Source organism: Triticum urartu, chromosome 3, assembly GCF_003073215.2.
Source record: "Triticum urartu cultivar G1812 chromosome 3, Tu2.1, whole genome shotgun sequence".
Classification (NCBI taxonomy): Eukaryota; Viridiplantae; Streptophyta; class Magnoliopsida; order Poales; family Poaceae; genus Triticum; species Triticum urartu.
Window position 1 is genome coordinate 118,289,711 of NC_053024.1, and position 16,895 is coordinate 118,306,605.

Below are 16,895 nucleotides of genomic sequence, written 5' to 3' on the forward strand. Positions count from 1 at the left end.
ATAAAGGAGCAAGGGGGGAGGTGCGGCCGGCTGATACGTCTCCGTCGTATCTATAATTTTTGATTGTTCCATGCCAATATTATTCAACTTTCATATACTTTTGGCAACTTTTTATACTATTTTTGGGACTAACATATTGATCCAGTGCCCAGTGCCAGTTCCTGTTTGTTGCATGTTTTTTTGTTTCGCAGAATATCCATATCAAACGGAGTCCAAACGGGATAAAAATTGACGGAGTTTTTTTTGGAATATATATGATTTTTGGGAAGAAAAATCCACGCGAGACGGTGCCCGAGGTGGCCACGAGGCAGGGGGCGCGCCCCTGACCCTCGTGGGCCACCCGTAAAGCGGTTGGTGCCCTTCTTTCGCCGCAAGAAATCTAATATCCGGATAGAGATCGTGTTAAAATTTCAGCCCAATCGGAGTTACGGTTCTCCGGGAATATAAGAAACGGTGAAATGGAAGAATCTGGGGACGCAGAAACAGAGAGAGACAGAGAGACAGATCCAATCTCGGAGGGGCTCTCGCCCCTCCCGTGCCATGGAGGCCATGGACCATACGGGAAATCCTTCTCCCATCTAGTGAGGAGGTCAAGGAAGAAGAAGAAGGAGGGGGGCTCTCTCCCCCTCGCTTCCGGTGGCACCGGAGTGCCATCAGGGGCCATCATCATCACCGCGATCTACACCAACACCTCCGCCATCTTCACCAACATCTCCATCACCTTCCCCCCTCTATCTACAATGGTACACTCTCCCGCAACCCGCTGTACCCTCTACTTGAACATGGTGCTTTATGCTTCATATTATTAGCCAATGATGTGTTGCCATCCTATGATGTCTGAGTAGATTTTCATTGTCCTATCGGTGGTTGATGAATTGCTATGATTGATTTAATTCGCTTGTGGTTATGTTGCTGTCCTTTGGTTCCCATCATATGATTGCGCACGTGGATCACACCCTAGGGTTAGTTGTATGTTGATAGGACTATGTATTGGAGGGCAAGAGTGACAGAAGCTTCAACCTAGCATAGAAATTGATGCATACGGGATTGAAGGGGGACCAATATATCTTAATGCTATGGTTGGGTTTTACCTTAATGAACGTTAGTAGTTGCGGATGCTTGCTAATAGTTCCAATCATAAGTGCATAGAATTCCAAGTCAGGGATGACATGCTAGCAGTGGCCTCTCCCACATAATACTTGCTATCGGTCTAGTAAAGTAGTCAATTGCTTAGGGGCAATTTCGCAACTCCTACCACCAATTTTCCACACTCTCTATATTTACTTTATTGTTTCTTTATCTAAACAGCCCCTACTTTTTATTTACGTACTCTTTATTATCTTGCAAACCTATCCAACAACACCTACAAAGTACTTCTAGTTTCATACTTGTTCTAGGTAAAGCGAACGTCAAGCGTGCGTAGAGTTGTATCGGTGGTCGATAGAACTTGAGGGAATATTTGTTCTACCTTTAGCTCCTCGTTGGGTTCGACACTCTTACTTATCGAAAATTGTTGCGATCCCCTATACTTGTGGGTTATCAAGACCTTTTTCTGGCGCCGTTGCCGGGGAGCAATAGCGTGAGGTGAATATTCTCGTGTGTGCTTGTTTGCTTTATCACTAAGTAATTTTTATTTGTTGTTCTTTATCTTTAGTTATGGATATGGAACACGAAATACCAAAAAAATTAGGTGTACTTGCTACTCATGGAGATGGGGAACCTCCTAAAACCCTCGATGCTGGTTATGTGAAAAATATTATGTACTACTTTAATAATCCTGAGAAAACATCATTCAATTATGTAATGGAAGTAACGTTGGATCAACGCGAATACTTTAGGGATTACCGCTTGACACAAAATGGGAAACTATTATGGGATCAAATTCATATATTGAATTGGTATGCTAGGCAACTATGGTTGAGATATGATTATACTTGTTGCTCTAGGATGAAGGCTCCACACCTTCCCTTTTTATGCGAATTTAATGATAATAAAACCTTAGCTTATTATGCTAATGGTATATATGATTACTATGATGTGGAACAAATAGAAGAAATTGTTGCTTTTATGGGTGCTTATGAAATTGAATCTATGTTTAAAGAGTTTGAAGATTTTGATGATTCGGTTTATAGACCTGAAAATTTAGCTATCCTGAAATATTGCTATGAGAATTATGAATATAATTACGAAATTAATGCACTTATTGAGAAAGTCTCCGCTGCCAAGAAGAGACTAATATTTTGTAGGAATCTATGGAGGAAGAAGTTGATGAAACTGTGAGCTCATTGGATGAAAAAGATGAGGAAGAGAGCGAAGAACAAAAGGAGGAAGAGCGGATTAGCTACCCGTGCCCACCTTCTAATGAGATTAACTCTTCAACTCATACATTGTTTAATTTCCCTTCGTGCTTGCCGGAGGATGATTGCTATGATGATTGTTATGATCCCGTTGATTCTCTTGAAATAGCCCTTTTTGATGATGCTTGTGGCCAAGATGCCAATATGAATTATTCTTATGGAGATGAACTTGCTATAGTTCCTTATGTTAAACATGAAATTGTTGCTATTGCACCCACACATGATAGTCCTATTATCTTTTTGAATTCTCCAAACTATACTATATCGGAGAAGTTTGCTCTTATTAAGGAATATATTGATGGGTTGCCTTTTACCGTTGCACATGATGATTTTGATGAATATAATATGCATGTGCTTGCTGCTCCTACTTGCAATTATTATGAGAGAGGAACTATATCTCCACCTCTCTTTGTTTCCAATATGATAAAATTGCAAGAAACTGTTTATACTATGCATTGGCCTTTACTTTGTGTGCATGAATTGTTCTTTTATGACATGCCGATGCATAGGAAGAGAGTTAGACTTCGTCATTACATGATATATGTTACCTTGTGCTCACCACTAAATTACAAATCATTGTTAATTAAAATTGGCTTTGATATACCTTGGGATCCGGGTGGATCCATTACTTGAGCACTATATGCCTAGCTTAATGGCTTTAAAAAAAGCGCTGCCAGGGAGACAATCCGGAAGTTTTAGAGAGTCATTTATTTCTGTTGTGTGCTTTTATAAAGTTTAGAAATAAAAATAATGTGCCAAGGTTTGCCTTTAGGATGTTTACATTTGCTTGATGGTTTGTACGGTGCAGGACAGAAACTTTGGCTGTAGTGCGCGATTTTACATTTTTTTGCTGGAATGTCAAATGGTTCTGATTCTTTTTGCACTGTCTTCCTATACAAATTGTTTATTTTTCCTAATTTTGGCAGAATTTTTCAATTATCAGAAGTATGGTGAATGTTCAGATTATTACAGACTGTTCTGTTTTAGACAGATTCTATTTTTGATGCATAGTTTGCTTGTTTTGATGAAATTATCGATTCATATCAGTGGGTTAAGCCATGAAAAAGTTATATTACAGTAGACACAATGCAAAAACAAAATATGAATTGGTTTGCAACAGTACTTAGAGTAGTGATTTGCTTTATTATACTAACGGATCTTATCGTGTTTTCTGTTGAAGTTTTGTGTGGATGAAGTGTTCGATGATCAAGAAGGTCTCGATGTGAGAAGAAGGAAGAGAGGCAAGAGCTCAATCTTGGGGATGCCCGAGGCACCCCAAGTAAATATTCAAGGAGACTCAAGCATCTAAGCTTGGGGATGCCCCCGAAGGCACCCCCTATTTCTTCAACAAGTATCGGTATGTTTTCAGATTCGTTTCGTTCATGCGATATGTGCAACCTTGGAGCGTCTTTTGCATTTAGTTTTCATTTTTCTTTTATGCACCATGCTAGTATGAGATAGTCCTTGGTTGATTTATAGAATGCTCTTTGCACTTCACTTATATCTTTTGAGTATGGCTTTATAGAATGCTTCATGTGCTTCACTTATATCATTTGAAGTTTGGATTGCCTGTTTCTCTTTACATAGACAACCGCCATTTGTAGAATGCTCTTTGGCTTCACTTATATTTTTTAGAGCGTGGGCACATCTTTTGTAGAAAGAATTAAACTCTCTTGCTTCACTTATATCTATTTAGAGAGATGACAGGAATTGGTCATTCACATGGTTAGTCATAAAATCCTACATAAAACTTGTAGATCACTGAATATGATATGTTTGATTCCTTGCAATAGTTTTGCGATATAAAGATGGTGATATTAGAGTCATGCTAGTGGGTGGTTGTGAATTGTAGAAATACTTGTGTTGAGGTTTGTGATTCCTGTAGCATGCACGTATGGTGAACCGTTATGTAACGAAGTTGGAGCATGAGGTATTTATTGATTGTCTTCCTTATGAGTGGCGGTCGGGGATGAGCGATGGTCTTTTCCTACCAATCTACCACCCTAGGAGCATGTGCGTAGTACTTTGTTTCGATGACTAATAGATTTTTGCAATAAGTATATGAGTTCTTTATGACTAATGTTGAGTCCATGGATTATACGCACTCTCACCCTTCCATCATTGCTAGCCTCTCTAGTACCGCGCAACTTTCGCCGGTACCATAAACCCATCATATACCTTCCTCAAAACAGCCACCATACCTACCTATCGTGGCATTTCCATAGCCATTCCGAGATATATTGCCATGCAACTTTCATCGTCATCATATACATGACTTGAGCATTCATTGTCATATTGCTTTGCATGATCGTAAGATAGCTAGCATGATGTTTTCATGGCTTGTCCATTTTTTGATGTCATTGCTACGCTAGATCATTGCACATCCCGGTACATCGCCGAAGGCATTCATATAGAGTCATATCTTTATTCTAGATATCGAGTTGTAATATTGAGTTGTAAGTAAATAAAAGTGTGATGATCATCATTATTAGAACAGTGTCCCATGTGAGGTTATGAAAATAAAAGTGGACAAAGAAGCGCCCCCCCCCCCAAAAAGAGAGAGAGGCCAAAGAAGCCTACAAAAAAAGAAAAAAAGAGAGAAAAAGAGAGAAGGGGCAATGTTACTATCCTTTTACCAAACTTGTGCTTCAAAGTAGCACCATGTTCTTCTTATAGAGAGTCTCTTGAGTTATCACTTTCATATACTAGTGTGAATTTTAATTATAGAACTTGACTTGTATATTCCAACGATGGGCCTCCTCAAATGCCCTAGGTCTTCATGAGCAAGCAAGTTGGATGCACACCCACTTAGTTTCAATTTGAGCTTTCATATACTTATAGCTCTAGTGCATCCGTTGCATGGCAATCCCTACTCACTCACATTGATATCTATTGATGGGCATCTCCATAGCCCGTTGATACGCCTAATTGATGTGAGACTATCTTCTCCTTTTTGTCTTCTCCACCATCATATTCTATTCCACCTATAGTGCTATGTCCATGGCTCACACTCATGTATTGCGTGAAAATTGAAAAGGTTTGAGAACATAGACAGACTATAAAGGTTTGAAACAATTGCTTGGCTTGTCATCGGGGTTGTGCATGATGTGATTATTTTGTGTGAAGAAGATGGAGCATAGCCAGACTATATGATTTTGTAGGGATAACTTTCTTTGGCCATGTTATGTTGAAAAGACATGATTTCTTTATTAGTAGGCTTGAAGTATTATTGTTTTTATGATAAATGATAGACTATTGCTTTGAATCACTCGGGTATTAATATTCATGCCATGATTAGACATATGATCAAGATTATGCTAGGTAGCATTCCACATCAAAAATTATTTTTTTATCATTTACCTACTCGAGGACGAGCAGGAATTAAGCTTGGGGATGCTGATACGTCTCCGTCGTATCTATAATTTTTTTATTGTTCCATGCCAATATTATTCAACTTTCATATACTTTTGGCAACTTTTTATACTATTTTTGGGACTAACATATTGATCCAGTGCCCAGTGCCAGTTCCTCTTTGTTGCATGTTTTTTTGTTTTGTGGAATATCCATATCAAACGGAGTCCAAACGGGATAAAAATTGACGGAGATTTTTTTTGGAATATATATGGTTTTTGGGAAGAAAAATCCACGCGAGACGGTGCCTGAGGTGGCCACGAGGCAGGGGGCGCGCCTGCCCCTTATGGGCGCACCCCTGACCCTCGTGGGCCACCCGTAAGGCGGTTGATGCCCTTCTTTCGCCGCAAGAAAGCTAATATCCGTATAGAGATCGTGTTAAAATTTCAGCCCAATCGGAGTTACGGATCTCCGGAAATATAAAAATGGTGAAAGGGAAGAATCTGGGGACGCAGAGACAGAGAGAGATAGAGAGACATATCCAATCTCGGAGGGGCTCTCGCCCCTCCCGTGCCATGGAGGCCATGGACCAGAGGGGAAACCCTTCTCCCATCTAGGGAGGAGGTCAAGGAAGAAGAAGAAGGAGGTGGGCTCTCTCCTCCTCGCTTCCGGTGGCACCGGAGTGCCAACGGGGGCCATCATCATCACCGCGATCTACACCAACACCTCCGCCATCTTCACCAACATCTCCATCACCTTCCCCCCTCTATCTACAGCGGTCCACTCTCCCGCAACCCGATGTACCCTCTACTTGAACATGGTGTTTTATGCTTCATATTATTATCCAATGATGTGTTGCCATCCTATGATGTCTGAGTAGATTTTCGTTGTCCTATCGGTGGCCTCTCCCACATAATACTTGCTATCAGTCTAGTAAAGTAGTCAATTGCTTAGGGGCAATTTGGCAACTCTTAACGCCACTTTTTCACACTCGCTATATTTACTTTATTGTTTCTTTATCTAAACAACCCCTTCTTTTTATTTATGTACTCTTTATTATCTTGCAAACCTATCCAACAACACCTACAAAGTACTTCTAGTTTCATACTTGTTCTAGGTAAAGCGAACGTCAAGCGTGCGTAGAGTTGTATCGATGGTCGATAGAACTTGAGGGAATATTTGTTCTACCTTTAGCTCCTCGTTGGGTTCGACACTCTTACTTATCAAAAACTGTTGCGATCCCCTATAATTGTGGGTTATCACCGGCCAGGAGGAGGCGCGCCAGGAGGAGTCCTACTCCCACCAGGAGTAGTCCCTTTTCCTTGTTGGATTAGGAGTGGAGGGGGAAAGAGGAGGGAGAGAGGAAGGAAAGGGGGGTGCCACCCCCCTCTCCTTGTCCTATTCGGACTAGGGGAGGGGCACGCGGCCCTGCCCTGGCCGCCTCTCCTCTTCTCCACAAAGGCCCACTATGGCCCATTAAGCCCCCGGGGGGTTCCGGTAACCCCTCGGTACTCTCGTAAAATCCCGATTTCACCCGGAACACTTCCGATATGCAAATATAGGCTTCCAATATATCAATCTTCATGTCTCGACCATTTAGAGACTCCTCGTCATGTCCGTGATCACATCTGGGACTCCGAACAACCTTCGGTACATCAAAACTCATAAACTCATAATATAACCGTCATCGAAACTTTAAGCATGCGGACCCTACGGGTTCGAGAACTATGTAGACATGACCGAGACACGTCTCCGGTCAATAACCAATAGCGGAACCTGGATACTCATATTGGCTCCCACATATTCTACGAAGATCTTTATCGGTCAGACCGCATAACAACATACGTTGTTCCCTTTGTCATCGGTATGTTACTTGCCCGAGATTCGATTGTCGGTATCTCAATACCTAGTTCAATCTCGTTACCGGCAAGTCTCTTTACTCGTTCCGTAATACATCATCCCGCAACTAACTCATTAGTTGCAATGCTTGCAAGGCTTAAGTGATGTGCATTACCAAGTGGGTCCAGAGATACCTCTCCGACAATCGAAGTGACAAATCCTAATCTCGAAATACGCCAACCCAACAAGTACCTTCGGAGACACCTGTAGAGCACCTTTATAATCACCCAGTTACGTTGTGACGTTTGGTAGCACACAAAGTGTTCCTCCGGTAAACGGGAGTTGCATAATCTCATAGTTATAGGAACATGTATAAGTCATGAAGAAAGCAATAGCAACATACTAAACGATCGAGTGCTAAGCTAACGGAATGGGTCAAGTCAATCACATCATTCTCCTAATGATGTGACCCCGTTAATCAAATGACAACTCATGTCAATGGCTAGGAAACATAACCATCTTTGATCAACGAGCTAGTCAAGTAGAGGCATACTAGTGACACTCTGTTTGTCTATGTATTCACACAAGTATTATGTTTCCGGTTAATTCAATTCTCGCATGAATAATAAACATTTATCATGATATAAGGAAATAAATAATAACTTTATTATTGCCTCTAGGGCATATTTCCTTCACTCATCACTCCTCATCGAGCTGGCCTGGAGCGGCGAGTTGCTAAACCACACGCCGGCTTGGGACGGCAATTGGCTCTGTCGGACTAGGCGAGGGAGATGGAGCAGCGAGATGCCTCGCTCGTATCCGGCGGGCTCGGTGGTCCACCCAGCCGGCTTGTATGCTAGAGAACTGCTTTTCAGAAGCCAATGGAAGAGTGGAGAAATTGATGAAGGAGGAGATGGGGGAGCGGCGGAGGGGTGCAATTCTTGCCCGGTGTCTGACCTCCTTTAAATAGTGGGCAGACGGGAGGAGCTCGGATGACATTGCGTTTAATGCCGGCCCGCTCATGAACGGACGTGTAGCCAAAGTAGGTTTCTCGCCTTCATGGGGTTTAATGGAGGCATATGAATACGATGAGGATGCGTGTTCAGCCGGACGTGCAGTAGCAACGCCCTCGCCGGCGCGCCGCTTCAATGGCGGAGGTAGTGAGAGGCCGCGTCCGCCCCGAGCCGCCTTTAATGTGGAGTGGTGCGCTCTACAGCGGCATGAATGCGGGCAGCTTGCGCCGGGTGGGAAGTGAGGGCAGGAGGAGAGGGGTTTTTATGGGCCAGAACGGTCAGAAGCGGGCTTGAGATCGGTCCGGACTCCGGAAACCTCCCCCACTTTTGCCTCCGGTCTACGGATGAAAACGCGTCCGAACCGTGTCACGGACCAATACATGACCGCATTGGATGGCTTCCGCGGTCCAGACGATTGCGGAAGGTTTGAGGATCGGTGTTGAAATGCCCTTAGCGTTCTTTTATGAGAGAAATAATAGCATGCAGATATAAAAGAAAAAGAGCGAATGCTTTACGTTCTCCTGGCGTTTATCTACTGTTACCCCAGCTCATCAGGGTTCAAGTCCTGATACTCGCATTATTCTTGAATTTATTTCAGAATTTTCAGCGATGCGCTTTCAGTGGGAGGAGACGTTTTCGTCGACGACGAGGCGCCTACGATGACTTTGTAAATCTCAAAATGATATGCCGGCTCAGTCTCTCAGAGATGTTCATAGGGGTGAGATATGTTGTCTGAGTTCATAGAGATGAGACGTTTGTGTCTGTACTGATGTTAAAAAAAGGCATCCGTTATTAAACCCCGGAGGCGACATAAACCTGCACGATTCATTATGCAAGGGGAACAAGTTCAGAAAAAAAGGAGCAAGAAAACCACCAACCGCACGCCGGCGTGCGTGCGTCGGAGAGCCGGAGACCCAACCATCTTCCTCCCCACGCGTTAATGAACTCTCGCCTTAAATCCCCTCACAACCGTCTTCCTCGCCATCCCGGAACGAAAAGCACCAAATCCAGCTATAAAGTCCGCCCCTCCCCACCCCCAATCCCACAACAGCAAACCAAACCCCCTAAGACCAAAAAAGGCCCCAGCAACTCCAGCGCGTGGAGTTGAATCTGAGTTTACTTTGAGAGATTTGATTGATTCAATCAGTCGAGATGGCGCAGGCGATCGAGGCTCAGAGGGAAGGCGCGGAGGTGTATCACGGCGCGGCGCTGTGCGCGGAGAAGGCGGTGGAGCTGCTGGCCGAGACCAACATGCCGCTGGGCCTGCTGCCGCTGGCGGACATCGAGGAGGTGGGCTACAACCGCGCCACCGGCTTCGTGTGGCTGCGCCAGAAGAAGGCGCTCACGCACACCTTCAAGCAGATCGGGCGGCAGGTCTCGTACGGCACCGAGGTGACGGCCTTCGTCGAGGACCGCAAGATGAAGCGCATGACCGGGGTCAAGAGCAAGGAGCTCCTCATCTGGATCACCCTCTGCGACATGTACATCGACAAGGATGACCCCTCCAAGATCACCTTCAAGACGCCCACCGGGCTCGGCAGGACCTTCCCCGTCTCCGCCTTCGGGAAAGAGGACTGCAAGGAGGCCGCGGTGGCCAAGTAAGTGAGGACGGACGGCATATACTCCCTCTGTAAACTAATATAAAAGCATTTAAATCACTAAAGTAGTAACCTAAACACTTTTATATTAGTTTACGGAAGGAGTACTCTACAAAGTTGGATGAAGATTGAAGAGTGTTCAAGTTCAATTTATAAGTACCTCGGTCTGGGTTTATTAGCCCTATTGTATTTTGGGTCAACATTTGACCATTGATTTACTTACCAAAAAATAAGTTATACTGTTTATCATAAAATAGTATCATTGAAAGCTTCTTTCGAATAAGAATTCAACAATATAATTTTTGTGACATATAACTTGTATTTTGTTTGTCAATTCTATAGTCTAAATAAGACACAAAATACAAGAGAGACCAACAAACCCGGACGAAGTACAAAATTACGAAGTAATTTATGAATGTAAATCATTATATAATGTGCTATTTAGATGAACACCATTCATTTGAATATTATTACCTCTGTCCTAAATTAGTTGTCTTAGATTTATCTAGATACGAATGTGTTGACATGTTTTAGTGTTAGATATATTTGTATCTAAATAAATCTAAGACAATTTGGAACGGAGGAAGTATCTTTTTTATCTAGGTCCCAAATGGTTATATTATTGATTTATTTTTTACAAGTGCACATTACACATCATTGCTAACATCCATGAATTATTTCATATATTTAGAAATCGGGAAAAAAAAAGAGAGAGTATGGGTTGTACCCGATCCAATTTTTGAAAAAAGGCCTCTTAGGGCATCTTTAATACCGTGCTGCAAAACGCCCGCAAATGTTCAAACCGGCTTGTTCAGATGATTTTTGCCATCCAACATGGTGTCGCATACGTCCGCGGACACATCCACGTGTCCCAATTCCCGCAAACCCGATACAAAGTTAGGGGAGGTTTGCGGGATTCCGGACCTCCTCCACGTAGAACTCCGACAACTTCGGCCGACCCGAAACCCCACTCAGAGCCCATGCATTTGGCCACATCTGCACCGGTTCCGTGACAAACCCCGCATATTCCCACCCTTTTTAGTCAATCGTTATCGCCCTCCACCCTTGTTCCCACCCTTACTCCGCCTAACTGTCACATATATTTGTTCGTACCATTGTCAGAGCTGGAGGAGGATCCATATGTGGTGGCCACCCGGGAGATCAACTCGGCGAACCGCAACATGCGTCGTCGCGTCTAGAGGAGCAATGAGAAAGTGGCTTTGGTGGCCGGCCACCCATCACCTCCTAAGAAGGATAGTGGTCCGGGGTGGGGCAAGGAGCCAAGCGGGCATGTGGTCCGTTGTCGCCACCTCCGATGCACTCGCTGACCTGACCAATGAAGATGCAGCCACTGTTCAACTACGCCGCAGCATAGCTCGGTCAATATCACCCATCCCCGATCACTTCCACAACTTCCGTGCCATGGTACGTCGACCTGAACGCTTCCATCCACTTCCGTGAGTCGACATCAGTGTAACTTATCCGGTTGCGGACGCCAGGCGTGGATCCATTGGGCACCCTCTCTCTATTCACCGATAGGTCTCAACTGGGCATGACACCGGCGGATCACAGAGGGATGTTGGACATCATCCATGACAGATGTGGCTTCAAGGATGGACAAATGGATGATTCCTAGTCGAAGACGTACACGGAGCAGTCGTGTACACTCAACAGTCGGGTATGTACAACAAGCAGCCAGGAACGTACACCCAATAGCCATACTCGTACGCCGAGCAGACGTGCCTTGATCTAGATGATTGGTTGGCCGGTGGCAACCCAAAGAAGATGGGGAGCAGAGAAAGTTTTAATTTGAGGGAGGTTGAATTGTTGCGTGATGCTTGCTTGGCCACTAGTGTCGATCCGTTTTAAGGAATGGAACAAAGGGGCTCAACATTTTGGTCCAATGTACAAGAACTTTGATCCCTACCGTATGGAAGTGGCACGAGACCGTTTGCCAAAGTCGGTCACCTATCATTACACCATCCAAAAGTCTGTGAGCAAGTATTGCGGCCATCTTAATACATTCATAAACCGGTGGCCAACTAGTGCGATAATATCCGAGCAAGTAACACTACTAAGGAAAAATCTAGCAATAGTGCGGGTCAGATGTATATCAGTAGCGCGGGTGGCAACGCTACTGATAAGGCGCCACAGCTAACTTTTATCAGTAGCGCGTTTTGACCCGCGCTACTGCTGACTTACTTAGTAGTAGCGTTCCTTCACAAACGCGCTACTGCTAATAGCAGCAACGCCTCTATAATCGCGCTACTGCTAACTTTTCCTGTATTTTTTATGCAGCATATTGGCGCTGTATTTGTACAGCTTTGGTACAGTAGTCTCATAATATGATTTTATGATCATGATGAGTTATTATATATATACGATAGTCTCTTCACTCACTGATATATATAATAACTCATCATGCTCATATAACAACTGAGCATCATCATCATTAATAATAACTCTTCATCATTATCATAATAAAAAGTCATACTCATCATCATCATAGTCATCTAACAACTTCTACTCGCTATCATAATAACAAGTCATACTCATCATCATCATAGTCATCTAACCAACCCTACTTAATTGTTCTTAGCACATGATCATGAGTATTAGCTAGGACCTACTACCCTCTCTAAGGTAAAATAGTATAAAACAAGATAGCCCCTGACATTTCATTATGGACAATGGAGATTATCTTGTCTCCAATTCTTGCACTTCACACAATGTTGCTTCCAAGTAGCTCCCTATGATTGTTCATACATCTTTTTATTCTTTGATTGTCATGTCTTCATCGGTTTTAGAAATCTGGTATGAACAACAGTGAAGCCTAGGCGGACTTGGCCGTAAGGTAATAACATCAAGGCGACTTTTCGGAAACATCAGATCAGGCACACAATCCTTCGGGATTTTTTGTTCAAAAACATAATAATAACATAGTAGTTAGCAATGTAGTTGAGCTATATAAGAATGTATGCAAAAGATGCACAAATGTTGTAATAGTAAAAAAATCTTACCATGCCATCTCCCTGGATGTTACCGTCGTTCAACACGTGCACTAGTGACACGTATTGACCATAATGTGTAGGAGTTTCATAACTGATATTGTAATTCTCAACATCAATAATAAATGAGATAAGATGATCTTTCTCCACATAAGTTAATTCAGAGCCATCGGTGTAGTAGGTTCTGTCTACCATCTTTCGCACATTTTTTGAAGAATGAAAATATGCTGTCAACTATTTTGAAATAAACAATATAAATTACTTAATAAATATGTTTGAGAAAATCACATAGAGGTAGAAGTGGAAGAGTATCAACAAGGACCCAAATGTCGATATTCTCTTCGTCGATGTCGTCTTCAGGATCACTAAGATCGAAGGCGACAAGCATACCCTCCTGAAAACCATACGCCTTGCACAGTGCCTCCCAATTCGAGCAACCAAAATGGGATACGCTCTCCGTATTGTATAGCTTTACGGCAAAAGCATAACCATGATGGGTCCTGAGGTGAACTATCTTTGTCTCCCTATTCTCATGATCTTTGAAATTTAGCTTCTCCAAGACATAGCGTCTTGCATGGCATGGGATAAGCTAGTCAAATTGTAAAAGACGGAAATTACATGTTGAAAACGCAGAAGTCATGCTTAATTACGAAAAAAGACTTGTCGTCGTTGCGTACTATTTTAACATCGAAGGTCTCGTCGAGCTTAATACTGAAGTGCCGACCGTCTACCAGGTTAGGCCTGTCGCACAGACCCCGGTCGTTGCTGCTGTAGTCGCACTGCGGGATCCTATCGTCATCGTCAGACATTTTCTATTTTCATAATTCAAAGATTAAATATCTAAAATTCAATATATGTACTACAAAAACTAAATTAGATCATTATTATTCATCACGAGTTAACTATCGGTCTGTCGAGTCTTTTCTTAAAAACTCTCAGCTCACGTGATGTATATATCTCAGCTCACGTGGTGTATATATTAGACCGTCCGTGATGATCGCTCCTCCCTTCGTCCCCAAGTGCATTACACCAAAATGTCTAGCACACGGGAACGAGGGAGAAGCGACCCCCACGACAACAGTTGAGATTCTTCCTCTCTGACATTTGCGACCGTTGGTGATGGTCGCTCTTCTCTTTTTTTCCGTGCATTACCAAAAGGTCTATTGATGTCTACTACACAACCTTCTTCTTGTAGACGTTGTTGGGCCTCCAAGTGCAGAGGTTTGTAGGACAGTAGCAAATTTCCCTCGAGTGGATGACCTAAGATTTATCAATCCGTAAGAGGCGTAGGATGAAGATGGTCTCTCTCAAGCAACCCTGCAACCAAATAACAAAGAGTCTCTTGTGTCCCCAACACACCCAATACAATAGTAAATTGTATAGGTGCACTAGTTCGGCGAAGAGATGGTGATACAAGTGGTATATGGATGGTAGATAAAGGTTTTTGAAATCTGAAAATATAAAAACAGAAAGGTAACTAATGATAAAAGTGAGCGTAAACGGTATTGCAATGCGTTGAAACAAGGCCTAGGGTTCATACTTTCACTAGTGCAAGTCCTCTCAACAATAATAACATAATTGGATCACATAACTATCCCTCAACATGCAACAAAGAGTCACTCCAAAGTCACTAATAGCGGAGAAGGAACGAAGAGATTATGGTAGGGTATGAAACCACCTCCAAGTTATTCTTTCCAATCAATCTGTTGGGCCATTCCTATAAGTGTCACAAACAGCCCTAGAGTTCGTACTAGAATAACACCTTAAGACACAAATCAACCAAAACCCTAATGTCACCTAGATACTCCAATGTCACCTCAAGTATCCATGGGTATGATTATACGATATGCATCACACAATCTCAGATTCATCTATTCAACCAACACATAGAACCTCAAAGAGTGCCCCAAAGTTTCTACCGGAGAGTCAAGACGAAAAGTGTGCCAACCCCTATGCATAGATTCATGGGCGGAACCCGCAAGTTGATCACCAAAACACACATCAAGTGGATCAATAGAATACCCCATTGTCACCACGGGTATCCCACGCAAGACATACATCAAGTGTTCTCAAATCCTTAAAGACTCAATCCGATAAGATAACTTCAAAGGGAAAACTCAATCCATCACAAGAGAGTAGAGGGGGAGAAACATAATAAGATCCAACTATAATAGCAAAGCTCGCGATACATCAAGATCATATCACCTCAAGAACACGAGAGAGAGAGAGAGAGAGAGAGATCAAACACATAGCTATTGGTACATACCCTCAGCCCCGAGGGAGAACTACTCCCTCCTCGTCATGGAGAGCGCCGGGATGATGAAGATGGCCACCGGAGAGGGATTCCCCCCTCCGGCAGGGTGCCGGAACGGGTCTAGATTGGTTTTCGGTGGCTACGGAGACTTCTGGCGGCGGAACTCCCGATCTATTGTGCTCTCCGAAGTTTTTAGGGTATATGGGTATATATGGGAGGAAGAAGTACGTCGGTGGACCTTCGGCTATCCACGAGGCAGGTGGGCGCGCCCAGGGGGGTGGGCGCGCCCCCACCCTCGTGGGCAGCCCGGGACTCTCCTGGTTCAACTCCGATACTCCGTGGGCTTCTTCTGCTCCAAAAATAAGTTCCGTGAAGTTTCAGGTCAATTGAACTCCGTTTGATTTTCCTTTTCTACGATACTCTAAAACAAGGAAAAACAGAATCTGGGACTGGGCTCTGGGTTAATAGGTTAGTCCCAAAAATCATATAAAATAGCATATAAATGTATATAAAACATCCAAAGTTGATAATATAATAGCATGGAGCAATCAAAAATTATAGATACGTTGGAGACGTATCAGCATCCCCAAGCTTAATTCCTGCTCGTCCTCGAGTAGGTAAATGATAAAAACAGAATTTTTGATGTGAATGCTACCTAACATATTTCTCTAAGTAATTCTCGTCATTCTGGCATGAATGTTCATATCCATAAGATTCACGACAAAAGTTTAATATTGACATAAAAATAATAATACTTCAAGCATACTAACTAAGCAATCATGTCTTCTCAAATAACATGGCCAAAGAAAGTTCATCCCTACAAAATCATATAATTTGGTCATGCTCCATTTTCGTCACACAAGAATGCTCTCATCATGCACAACCCCGATGACAAGCCAAGCACTTGTTTCATACTTTAGTGATCTCAAACTTTTTTCAACTTTCACGCAATACATGAGCGTGAGCCATGGATATAGCACTATGGGTGGAATAGAATATAATGAGGGGGTTATGTGGAGAAGACAAAAATAAGAAAGTCTCACATCGACGCGGCTAATCAATGGGCTAGGGAGATGCCCATCAATTGATGTCAATGCAAGGAGTAGGGATTGCCATGCAACGGATGCACTAGAGCTATAAATGTATGAAAGCTCAACAAAAGAAACTAAGTGGGTGTGCATCCAACTTGCTTGCTCACGAAGACATAGGGCACTTGAGGAGGCCCATTGTTGGAATATACAAGCCAAGTTCTATAATGAAAATTTCCCACTAGTATATGAAAGTGACAAAACAAGAGACTCTCTATCATGAAGATCATGGTGCTACTTTGAAGCACAAGTGTGGAAAAAAAGGATAGTAGCATTGTCCCTTTTTTATTTTTTTTTATTTTTATTTGGCCTTTTTTTGGTCTTTCTTTTTTATTTGGCCTTTCTCTTTTTTGGCCTTTTTTGGGACAATGCTCTTTTAATGATGAT

The 16,895-nt window shown here is 42.9% G+C and overlaps 1 protein-coding gene across 1 annotated transcript; it reads left to right on the forward strand.

Moving 5' to 3' along the window:
* Positions 1 to 9,484: 9,484 nt before the first annotated feature.
* LOC125543219 lies at positions 9,485 to 10,434 on the forward strand. The gene has a single exon (XM_048706489.1). The coding sequence runs from the start codon at positions 9,713 to 9,715 to the stop codon at positions 10,160 to 10,162; it is 450 nt and encodes a 149-aa protein (XP_048562446.1). The 5' UTR covers positions 9,485 to 9,712; the 3' UTR covers positions 10,163 to 10,434.
* The last annotated feature ends 6,461 nt before the right edge of the window (positions 10,435 to 16,895 follow it).